Genomic DNA, 12,540 nt, shown 5'->3' with positions numbered 1-12,540 from the left:
AGAATGGAATAATCAATCTGTTGATACTTTGGCTGTAGAGATGTAGGTATTTGGAGCTGTTTAAAAAGAAACTGGGAAAAAAAAAACCTGGCTCAGTCTTTCACCCCAAGTCATCATTTGTGTCTGAATAATTCCGGCATAAGGATCTTTAGATGCCACAGCCAATGCCGGGCCAGTGACAGGGGAAGGGAGAGAGAATTAGAAGCTAGAAAATGCTTTAAACGGTACCTGATATGGTGAAAGCAGGGCGAAGTTGTTCTGAAAATCCTGGAAATGGGCCAGAAAGAAGTCGGGGCTCATGGCATCAATGTGTGAGCAGGTCACACCTTTCACCAGCTGCCCAGCACTAGAAAACAAAACAAGGGGCTCGGGAGAGGAAGGGGGTGGGGAGGAGAGGAAAGAAAGAGCAGGAGAAGGCAGACGTGATCAGACACACGCTACAGACGTGACTACCTAACTCTCCCTCCTGGGAAAGTAGGCTCCTCTGACAGAAGGAAGCCTGTTCGGCACCCAGGCTAAGTTACGTTGTCCTACCTCAGAAGCTCCTCAGGTCTTCTGGTGGTCTTTAACAGAAGCTCATACAGGAACAGAGCCTAAGAGAAGAGAATGATCGACAGCACTGATGGCACACTCAGCGTGTGCCCAACACTGTGAGGCCCTATTGGGAAGGCGCTCCACAATCCCATTTTACAGATGGGGGAAATGGAGGCTTCACAGGTTATGTCAGTTACCTAGGACCAGACCATTGCTAAGTGGTAGTGCCAAGATTTGAACCGGTGTCAAGGTAATTCCAGAACCCTGCTCTTACACGCCAGGTGATTCCCTATACTCCATGAGGCGGATGAGAAGCAAAGATGTTGGTGGCAGGGCTGAAGTTTTACATCCTGTGCTTTATGAAGCTGCTGACCAGCTGAGAACTCCCTGTGACTCCTATTTACATGTGTACCTGCCAGGTCCTGAACACCAGGCATCCCAGAATAGACCAGGATGGGCTAGAAAGCACCAGCAATAAAGTACCTGCAGCCGGCAGCATGCACCTGCTTCCAACCACCCCTAGATGAGCACTCTAGAACAATGCCGAGTAGACAGGGGAGTCATTTGTTTTAAGGAACATAATTTTACAGAATCCCTAACTTGCAGATGCAATCAAGTACTACATTTGTCTATTTTATAGACTCTGAAACTTTGAGCATCATTCCCCAAACAGAATAAATTACGAGCTAGTGTTAGACATGGTAGCTGAGAGCCATAAAGCAGCACAAAAGCCCAGGCAAAAGGAGCAGGCGATGGAGAGAAGTTCTGGACACTGTGTGTGGCCCCAGAGATTTCCTTGGGCACAGGATTAAATTCTGGGACCCTCCCATGGTCTTCCCCATCTCAGGAAATGGCAATCCACCAGCCCAGTGGCTGAGACAAAAGTATCTTTTTTTTTTTTTTTTTTTTTTTTGAGACAGAGTCTTGCTCTGTTGCCAGGCTGGAGTGCAGTGGGGCGATCTCAGCTCACTGCAACCTCCACCTCCTGGGTTCAGGCAATTCCTCTGCCTCAGCCTCCTGAGTAGCTGGGACTATAGGCATGTGCCACCACGCCCAGCTAATTTTTTGTATTTTAGTAGAGACAAGTTTCACCGTGTTGGCCAGGATGGTCTCGATCTCCTGACCTTGTGATCCACCTGCCTCAGTTTCCCAAAGTGCTGGGATTCCAGGTATGGACCATCATGCCTGGTGGAGACAAACGTGTCTTGAAGTTTTTGGTGGCAGGATGTATTTTCCAAAATAAAATGATTGGCTGGGCACCCTGGCTCACACTCGTAATCCCAAGTCTTTGGGAGGCCAATGCAGGTAGATCACTTGAGGTCAGGAGTTTGACACCAGCCTGGCCAACATGCTGAAACCCCAATTCTATAAAAAAATACATAAATTAGCCAGGCATGACAGCATGTGCCTGTAATCCCAGCTACTCAGGAGGCAGAGGCATGAGGATTGCTTGAACTCAGGAGAAGGAGGTTACAGTGAGCCAAGATTGTGCCACTGCACTCTAGCCTGAGCTACCAAGAGATTCTGCCTCAAAAAATAAAAGAATAAAATGGTTGCCACTGTCACTAAATTTAGAGGTGGTTTGTGACACAGCAATAGGTCACTGGGATATCATCCAGCCTCATGAGAGACCCTGAGCAAGGGGCCCTGGAACAGACAGGGATTTGTGTCTATTTCATTCACTTTTGCACTCTCAGCACTGTGAACAGCACCTGGCGCATTGTTGAGCGGTGCTTGATAAACATTTGCTGGGTGCATGTAATGAAGACTGACTGAATGCAAAGGAAATCAAGGACAGTACTAAGGCAGAGCATCCACTGCAACAGCACCATCCCCCTAAGCAGCCTCAATGCTGGCAGCATTTAATAATACACATCACAGCCATGAATATTTATAGCACACAGCCCAGCTGGCATACACCAGTGACCCTCATTTTATTATCAAAATTATCCCCATTTTGCACACAAGAAAACTGAGGCCATGTAAGGAACTTCTCCAAAGCTAATAAATAAGTGGGAGCCAGAATTCATGCTAAGGTCTTATCTAACTCTTTTTTTTTTTAAGAGGCAGGGTCTTGCTCTGTTGCCCAGACTGGAGTGCAGTGGCATGACCATAGCTCACTGCAGTGTGGAACTCCCAGCTCAAGCGATTCTCCTGCCTCAGCCTCCTGAGTAGCCGGGACCACAGGCATGCATCACCATGCCTGGCTCATTTTTTAACTTTTTGTAGAGACAGAGTCTTTCTATGTTGCCCAGGCTGGTCTCAAACTCTGGGTGTCAAGCAATCCTTCTGCCTCAGCCTGTTCAGTTTCTTAATACTATACTATTCTGCCTCCTGGGTTTAATCACACAGAAGTAAATTTCTTTTATCAAATTAACCTTAAAACAGATCATTTATTCTCACAAGACAGATAGAAATACAGGATCAATCTCTGCTTCATGGTAATACCTGGCTCCTTCCAAGTTCCTTTTCCTTCAGGACTGTAGAGTTGAATCCAGGTTCCCTCCTTAAATCAAAGAGAGACACTTCCTTAAAGAAAGCCCCTTGTATCTCCACAATGCCTGAGGCAGTGTCTCCCGCTTCGATCATCTGCCAAAAGTGAGAAGCAACACAACAACCTTGTAAAAAAATGTATTGAGATATGAGGAAGGGCCAGGTATTACATCACAGGCAATAAAATCCATCAGACCCTCTCAGCAACCCTAGGAAGTGGAGAGTGGCATCATCCCCATTTCACAGGTGAGGAAACAGAGACTTCAAGGGTGATGAGTTGAAAGTCACTAAGTAGATGCAAGGCCAAGTTTGTCTTATTCCAAAACCTGTGCTCTTTATTTTAACCATATGGGCTACTGCTATCTGCAGGGTGTTGGTGTTTTAGGCCAAATCCCTTAGATTTTGATTTCTCTGACAAGTAAAAAGGGGCCAGACATGGTGGCTCATGCCTGTAATGCCAGCACTATAGGAGGCCGAGGTGGGCAGATCACTTGAGCCTAGGAGTTTGACACCAGCCTGGGCAATATGGCAAGACCCCGTCTCTACAAAAAACATAAAAATCAGCCAGTGGCACAGGTCTGTAGTCTCAGCTATGCGGGAGGGTGAGGTGGGAGGATCACTTGAGCCCTGGAGGTTGAGGCTGCAGTGAACCGACCTCGTGCCACTGCATGCTGGCCAGGGTAATAGAACAAGACCCTAACTAAACAAACAAAATGGAATACAGGCGTGGCTATGGACAGTGAAAAGGACTTTCAGATGCCCCTAGAACTTTGGAGTTTATTTTTAGAGTTGAAAAACAAATTTTAGGCCAGGCACAGTGGCTCACACCTGTAATCTCAGCACTTTGGGAGGCCAAGGCAGAAAGATTATTTGAGGCCAGGAGTTGGAGACCAGCCTGGGCAATATAGCAGTACTCCATCTCTACAAAAAATTAATAAATTAGCCAAGCATGGTAGCTTGAGGCCAGGAGTTCGATACTAGCCTGGGCAACATAGCAAGACCATATCTCTACAAAAAATTTAAAAATAAGCAGGTGTGGTGATTCATGCCTATGATCCCAGCTATTCAGAAGGTTGAGGCAGGAAGATTGCTTTCTTTCTGAGAAAGAAAGAAGGAAGGAAGGAAGCAAGGAAGGAAGGGAGGGAGGGAGGGAGGGAGGGAAGGAAGGAAGGAAGGGAGTGAGAGGTGAAGGAAGGGAGGGAGGGAGGGAGGGAGGGAGGGAGGGACTGCAGTGAGCTATGATCAACCACTTTACTTCAGCCTGGGTAAAAGATAAAATTGTCTCAAAAAAAAAAATCTTTTGAAGTGTTATAAGATCAGGAAACCTGATTTAAGAAAGTCTTCCAGAGTAGACTTGGAGAAAAACGGGGTCTGGGAAGAATGGCAGCATGACTGAAGGAATCTGTCTGGAAAGGAGGGAAGGTGAGCTGCCAGGAGAAGGCAGAGCAACTCCAGACACCGAGAGCTAAGACAATCCCACCCCTGGATTCATGGCCCAAAGCCACAGCCAACTCACCAAACTGCAAAACCACACCCACTGTGAGCCACGTGGCTGAGCACCAGACATCTTCCTCTCACCTTGCTGAGGATACCTTGCTTCTGGGCAGGTGACAAGTTGAACACATACTGGGAGACAGCACTTCTCAGGACCTGCGAGAGGTCCTTGCGGTCCATACTGCAGAAGTCCTGGGTGCTGACCCCGGCCAGCAGCGCGCCCATCTGGCTGACATTGTAGAAAGACAGTACCTAGAAGAGGAGCGGCCACATAATCAAGATCTGCTCCTGCCTTTTGCCTCTCCGACATGCACTCAGCCCATCTACATGCCAAGTATCAGAATGGGTGACACCTCAGAAGCACAGCAGTGAGCCAGACAGATGCTGCCTCCACAGGCCTTCCTTCCTTCTATCAAGAAAGAGAAATGGCCGGGTGTGGTGGCTCACACCTGTAATCCCAGAACTTTGAGAGGCCAAGGAGAGCAGATCACCTGAGGTCAGGAGTTTGAGACCATCCTGGCCAACATGGTGAAACCTCATCTCTACTAAAAATATGAAAATTAACCAGACGTGGTGGCAGGTGCCTGTAATCCCAGCTACTTGGAAGGCTGAGGCAGGAGAATTGCTTGAATCCGGGACACACAGGTTGCAGTGAGCTGAGATTGCAGCATTGCACTCCAGCCTGGGCAAAAAGAGCAAAACTCTGTTGAAAGAAAAGAAAAGAAAAGAAAAAAGAAAAGAAAAGGAAAGGAAAGGAAAGAAAGGGAGGGAGGGGGAGAGGAGGGGAGAGAAGGGAGAAAGAAGGAAAGAAAGGAGGGGGAGGGAGGGAAAGAAAGAGAGAAAGAAAGAAAGAAAAAGAAAAAGAAAGAAAGAAAGAAAGAGAAAGTAAGTTACACTTGGGTTTTTTTCCTTCGTTTACAGTGAAGATGCTAGATAGTTTTCCATATAATCAAGGACGTGCTTTGGTTCTATGAAAAGACAGTTGAGTGGATTCCTGTAGTTATTCTATGTATAATGGGTGGTCTCACGTTGTCTTCAAAGAAGGCAAGACCTTTTGACCTCTTGCCTTCTGAGTAAAAGTGGCCTCACCCCTCAGTAGGAAGTGTTGGATATTAGGAAACAGACAAACCACTTTGTCCTGGGCTGGGAGGGAACAACACAGTCTCCCTTAACTCCCTAAAATCAAATTCAGAGAGAGCTGTCAAGGTGGACCCATGGAGCCCCAGTCGAGGTCCAGAAACAAGGATTCAAAGCCTTCCACATAAAGTCACCACGAGACTAGAAGAGACCAGATGAATGCGCTAGCCTGACCCCTGAGTCAGAAAGGGAGAATGGGTGGGCATTGGTCATGGTGCCATGATAGAGACAGTGAGCACGGGAGTTAAACAAGATGGCTCTGAGGCCAGGTGCCCTGGGTTCAATCCCAGCTGCATAATTTTCATGTGGCCTTGCCAGTTCCCTTACACACTCTGTACCCCACATGAATGAACTGGAAAATGAAGATTACAGCACTACCGACTTCAGAGGATTGTTGGATTGAATCATTAATTCACTTAGAACACAACCTGGCACATAGTAAGTGTTCAGTAAATGTCTGTTATTCCACATCCTCCCTCCCTTGGCCCCACAATGGAGGAAGCAGGCTAGGACCAGCCATTGGAGCTGCAGCAGTCTTTCATCCCTCCCTTGCCCTCCCTACCAACATCCTGCTCCAGTTCCCACTTGGATTTATTTTGGGTGATGTGGTTGGAATATATTTGGCTCAAAACCATGACATACCAAACTCAGCTTTAAAAACTTGAAGAGATTTAAAAAGACTTGGATGCCAAGAAGAAATCCCTTATTCCTGCTCTTTGGGAGGCCAAAGCAGGTGGATTGCTTGAGCTCAGGAGTTCAAGATCTGCCTGGGCAACATTGCAAAATCCCATCTCTAACAAAAAAATACAGAAATCAAACCTGCGTGGTGGCACGTGCCTGTGGTCCCAGCTACTCAGGAAGCTGAGGTGGGAGGATCACCTGAGCCTGGGAGGTCAAGGCTGAAGTCAGCCAAGATCAGACCACTGCACTCCAGCCTGGGCAACATAGTGAGACCCTGTCTCAAAAAAATACAAAGAAGAACTCCCTAATTCATGAGGCCGACTCCACCACTGCCTTCTGGATGCATAGATTCTACTCTACAACTCTTAAGAAGCCCTTACCACCTGAATCACAAACTTTCGTTTTCATCTCCAACCTCAGTGATTTTCTTCTTTGTGGGACACTGTGGTTCTTTTGCTTTAGAGCAAGCAAAATGGACCCCTTACATTTTCAACAACTTCACCTCTTCCCATATCCTCCTTCCAGCTGCATGGGAGGGACTAAGACTGGAATTACGGTGCTAGGTTAGGAAACATGACCTTTATGGAGTAGTCTCTTCTTCATTCTTTGGGATTCCTACTGCTTTATTTTTTTTTAAGACAGAGTCTTGCTCTGTAGCCCAGCCCAGGCTGGAGTACAGTGGCATGATCTCAGCTCACTGCAACCTCCTCCACCTCCTGGGTTCAAGCAATTCTCCTGTCTCAGCCTTCCAAGTAGCTGGAATTACAGGTGTGCACATCATGCCCGGCTAATTTTTTCATTTTTTGTAGAGACAGGGTTTCACCATGTTGTCCAGGCTGGTCTTGAACTCCTAGCCTCAAGTGATCCACTCATCTCGGCCTCCCAAAGTGCTGGGATTACAGGCATGAGCCACCACACCCAGCCTACTACCTTTTGTCAAAAGAAAAATTGATGAGTTTTGTATAGTTGGTCAGACACAGTTCACTGGGTGAACTGTGTTAATACTGAATTCATAGTTTAGCATTTACAATGGGTGCTTGTTAAACATCTGGTAGTAAATTATGTTGTTTCAAAGTAATTAAAATTAATATCCAGAAGCCAAAAATAAATAAATGTTTGTTATTATTTGATTGGAATTGGTCCTAATCCAATCCCCGTGAGCCAGTTTGCATCCTGGGAAGTGGCCGTGAGCGTGGACTGAAAGAGAAGGACACCAAAATGCTTAGAACTCAAGTCTCTCAGATTTGGAACCCTCTGGACTGGACCCAACCCCATGACACTAATTCTCCTCAAAAGAATGTCCATTTCCAAAGACCTATTGAGAGAGATCCAAGATGGCTGATCACTAGCAGCTCAGGCACGTAGCTCCCAGTGAAAGCACAGAGAACGAGAGGACGCCACACTTTCAGATGAATATTTGTTGCTCACGGACTAGGAGATTCCCAGCGGAGGAGCCCCACAGGTCGCCAGAGCGACTCTTGTGGCCGGCGTGGCGGTTTTGCTGGCACCTTAGCGCAGCAGTTCTAGGTGCAGAGTCCGGAGATACCCGGGCAGAAAAGCACCATCAATCTTAACACCGCTATTTTGGCCGGCGCAGTGGATTGCTCAGATTTTGGCGCTGGGAATCAAAAGTTGGACGTCCGCTCAGAGACCTAGTTAAAAAGTCGGTAATTACAAAGATGACAGAGGGATAAATATATAATGAAGGGAAGAAACCAGCCTAAAAAGGCAGAGAATACTCAAAATCAGAATGCCTCTCCCTCTACAGGGGATCGCAATTCCTCATCAGTAACGGAACAAGGCTTAATGGAGAACAACTGTGTTCCAATAACAGAAGCAGGTTTCAAAATGTGGGTGATAAGAAACTTCTGTGAATTAAAAGAATTTGTTCTAACCCAATGCAAAGAAACTAAGAACCTTGAAAAAAGGTTTGACGAAATGCTAACGAGAATGGACAATTTAGAGAGGAATATAAGTGAATTGATGGAGCTCAAAAACACAACATGAGAACTTCGCAAAGTATGCACAAGTTTAAACAGTCGCATTGATCAAGCAGAAGAAAGGATATCAGAAGTCGAGGACCAGCTCAGTGAAATGAAACGAGAAGACAAGATTGGAGAAAAAAGGATAAAAAGGAATGAGCAAAGTCTCCAGGAAATATGGGACTATGTGAAAAGAGCTAATTTACATTTGATAGGTGTACCTGAATGTGACGAAGAGAATGAATCCAAGTTGGAAAATACTCTTCAGGATATCATTCAGGAAAACTTTCCCAACCTAGCAAGGCAGGGTGATATTCAACTCCAGGTAATACAGAGAACACCACAAAGATATTCTTCAAGAAGACCAATCCCAAGGCACATAATTGCCAGATTTATTAGGGTTGAAATGAAGGAGAAAATACTAAGGGCAGCCAGAGAGAAAGGTCAGGTTACCCATAAAGGGAAACCTATCAGACTTACAGCAGATCTCTCAGCAGAAACCCTGCAAGCCAGAAAAGAGTGGGGACCAATATTTAACATCCTTAAAGAAAAGAACTTTCAACCCAGAATTTCATATCCAGCCAAACTAAGCTTTATGAGCGAAGGAAAAATTAAATCTTTTGCGAACAAATAAGTACTTAGAGACTTCACCACCACCAGGCCTGCTTTACAAGAGCTTCTGAAAGAAGCACTATACATATAAAGGAACAACCAATATCAGCCTTTCCAAAAATATATCAAAAAGCAAAGAGCATTAACACAATGAAAAATGTACACCAACTAATGGGCAAAACAGCCAGCTAGCATCAAATCGCAGTATTAAACTTATATATATTCTAATTAGATAAAAAGCCAAAACCCATCTCACATGCAACAATACACAAAGACTCAAAACAAAGAGAAGGAGGAAGATTTACCATCCAAACAGAGAGTAAAAATAAACAAATAAACAAAAAGCAGGAGATGCAATTCTCGCCTCTGATAAAGTAGACTTTAAAGCAACAAAGATCAAAAGAGGCAAAGAAGGACATTACATAATGGCAAAAGGATCAATGTAACAAGAAGAGCTAATGATTCTACAGATCAACCAGACAGAAAATTAACAAGGACATCCAGGACTTGAACTCAGACCCGGAACAAGTAAACTTAATAAACATTTATAGAACTCTCCACTTCAAATATACAAAACATACATTACCACCTCACACCTATTCCAAAAGTGACTACATAATTGGAAGTAAATCACTCCTCAGTAATCGTATAGCATTTCATAGGTTTAAATGAAATATTGGTTGGCTGCTTGTTATTTTCTTCCCTTATTCCCTCCTGTCTACATCATTAAGTACAATTATTGGTATAAAAGTGGTTTTCAATACCCTTTACTAAATTGCATTCTAGCCTGGGCAAGAAAGCAATACTCCCATTCTCTCTCTCTCTTTCTCTTCCTTTTTCTTCCTCTTCATTCTTTTTTTCTTTCTTTCTAAAAAAAAAAAAAAAAAAAAAAAAAAAAAAGAATGTCCATTTCCCACCCCAGGAGCAGCTAGAACACAGATTAAGACTCCTGTCCCCACCAAAGAAGACTATCTGCCCTGACAGCCCCCTCTCTCCAGCCCAAGATTGGAATAAAAGAGCACCATCCCTAATCCCAAAGAAATGGCAAAAACCACAATTACTTTTTGCATGAACCTAATAGCAGTTCAACAGCAGGCAGGAAAATCCTGGGATGAGTCCCACACGTTGATCTCTCCCAGTGATGGCTAACACCCCTTGAGGTGGTGTGACCTGGTGTTCCAGCTTTTTCATGTGCACCAACTCACATAATCCTTGCAGCAACGCTACAGTGTAGGTGCTACTAATTTTTTATTGTTGCAGTGGTTGTTGCTTAATTTTTTTTGAGATAGAGTCTTGCTCTGTGGCCCAGGCTGGAGTGCAGTGGCATGCTCTCTGCTCACTGCAACCTCCGCCTCCAAGGTTCAAGCCATCCTCCTGCCTCAGCCTCCCAAGTAGCTGAGATTACAGGTGTGCACTATCACACCCAGCTAATTTTTGTATTTTTAGTAGAGACAGGATTTCACCATGTTGATCAGGCTGGTCTCAAACTCCTGGCCTCAGGTAATCTTCCCACCCTCAGCCTCCCAAAGTTCTGGGATTACAGGTGTGAGCTACCTTGCCCAGTAGTAAATGTTATTGTTATCCCCATTTTACAAATAGAGAAACTGAGGCAAAGTAAAATTAAGGAAATTGCCCAGTGTCATACAGCTAGTAAATAGCAGAGTGAGGATTTGAACCCAGGCAGTCCTCCTCAGCACCATCTTCTTACTGATTGGTTGCCCCTGCTGTGTGTTTATAACTGACTGTTACGGATTGAATATTTGTGTCCCCCCAGAATTCGTATGTCAAAGTCCTAACCCCTAATGTGATGGTATTGGGAGGTGGGGGCCCTTAAGAGGCCTTTAAGTGTTAGATGAGGTCATGAGAAAATGAGGGTCAGGTGAGGCCCTGATCCAATGGGATTAGTTTCCTTGTAAGAGGAGACACTGGAGAGCTTGCTCTCCCAGTGGTCATGTGAGCACACAGCAAAATGGTGGCCACCTACAGGCCAAGAGAAGAGGCCTAAGAATAAAACCTACCTTTCTAACACCTTGATGTTGAACTTCCCAGTCTCCACAGCTGTGAGAAATAAATTTATGTTGTTTTTGCCACTCAATCTACAGTATATTGTTACGGCAGCCGGAGAGGACTAATACACTAGCCTTAGGTCATCTCAGGGGAATAAAGAAGAGTTTAAAACCCCAGCTGACCTTTTCATGGGCCAAGTATTTGGCAGACAAGATGATGACCTGGCTCTTGGTCCAACCTGAGACCTGGTTGAGGGTGGAGATGGCTCTGTGCACAGCCTCGGGGGAGAGAGATTCCAGTTGGCTGTAGGTCAAACCTACAACCGCATCCGACAAAGAGCCCAGGGTCTCGTTGAGGGTCTGGTTCTCTGTGGCAATGTCCAGAAGTTCTGCTTTGAGCTGGAAGAGCAAATTGGAATGAGTGTTGATAGGAAGCAGGACAGTGGCTCCCTCTGACCATATCCAGGGCTGTCAGGACTCCTCCGCACCCTCCCTTGACCCTGCCCCATCAAAGCCTCTGGACACCGAAGTGAGGAAGGAAAGGGACTCCTGACATGCCCAGAAAGTGAGGCACCACATGGAGGGCACTTCCTCTGGCCTTGGCTCTCATGTGCCAAAAATTCCCTTTGTGCTTCATTTAAATATTAATTTATTATTAAATCAACCTCAAACCATGTCAGAAAGAAATCTCATTCCTTTTATAACTCCACCACTTTTTTTTCCCAACAAATGAGCTCTTTTATTTTAGAATACTTTTTACCAAGATAGGTTTTTTTTGTTTGTTTTTTTGGGTTTTTTTTACTGTACTTTAGGTTCTGGGGTACATGTGCAGATCATGCAGGACTGTTGCATAGGTACATAAATGGCAAGGTCCACCACACTCTTACAGCATCTGTTTTCCTCTGGTGACCTTGAACTCTATATCCATATATATATAGGCAGTTTTCCTTTCATGAAATAGCCAGGGCCCTTTTCATGATAATTTACGGTCTGTGTAAAAATATCTCTCTTTTTTTTTTAGACTGAGTTTCGCTCTTGTTGCCCAGGCAGAAGTACAATGGCATAGTCTCGGCTCACTCCAACCTCCGCCTTCCGGGTTCAAGCAATTCTCCTACCTCAGTCTCCTGAATAGCTGGAATTACAGGCACCCGCCACTTCACCCGGCTAATTTTTGTATTTTTAGTAGAGACGGAGTTTCACCATGTTGGCCAGGTTTGTCTTGAACTCCTGATGTCATGTGATCCACCTGCCTCAGCCTCCCAAAGTGCTGGGATTACAGGCATAAGCCACCACACACAGCCAAAAATAATTCTTAACAGTACAAGAAAGTAAAAGTCTCCTCAATATCCTACCTCATAAAAGTAACCATGATTAGCAATTTGGTGTATATGCTTCCAAGACTTCTGTGCCTCTATAAATATAGAGACACTATGTAGTTTTTACAGAGTTATAATATAAACAGAAGCACAATTTGCTCTTCTATATTTCCCCTTAAAATTATCTCTTGCACCTGTTTGCACATTTCTGTGATCATTTTAATAATTTTTTATGCAATATGCCTGCCTAATGATAGCAAAGTGTGCGTTCCAACTGCTTCTAGT

The 12,540-nt window shown here is 44.9% G+C and overlaps 1 protein-coding gene across 3 annotated transcripts in view; it reads right to left on the bottom strand.

Moving 5' to 3' along the window:
• Positions 1 to 12,540, bottom strand: part of OTOA (otoancorin) — a 97,059-nt gene that overhangs the window by 39,093 nt on the left and 45,426 nt on the right. For all 3 annotated transcript variants that reach the window (XR_010337373.1, XM_064362566.1, XM_021672299.2), the window contains 5 exons: positions 11,123 to 11,338; positions 4,606 to 4,773; positions 2,983 to 3,123; positions 535 to 593; positions 229 to 346 (listed from right to left, as the gene is read on the bottom strand). Coding sequence is in view for 2 of the 3 variants with exons in the window: in XM_064362566.1 (XP_064218636.1) it covers positions 229 to 346; positions 535 to 593; positions 2,983 to 3,123; positions 4,606 to 4,773; positions 11,123 to 11,338 (702 nt within the window). In the remaining variant the exon portion in view is untranslated. The remainder of the gene's footprint in view (positions 1 to 228; positions 347 to 534; positions 594 to 2,982; positions 3,124 to 4,605; positions 4,774 to 11,122; positions 11,339 to 12,540) is intronic.

The sequence above is a fragment of the Aotus nancymaae genome, unplaced genomic scaffold (assembly GCF_030222135.1).
Source record: "Aotus nancymaae isolate 86718 unplaced genomic scaffold, 86718_ANA_hifiasm-v0.15.2.pri h1tg000049l, whole genome shotgun sequence".
NCBI lineage: Eukaryota > Metazoa > Chordata > Mammalia > Primates > Aotidae > Aotus > Aotus nancymaae.
Note: the sequence above shows the minus strand (reverse complement) of the source record. Positions and strands in the feature narration are given on the sequence as shown.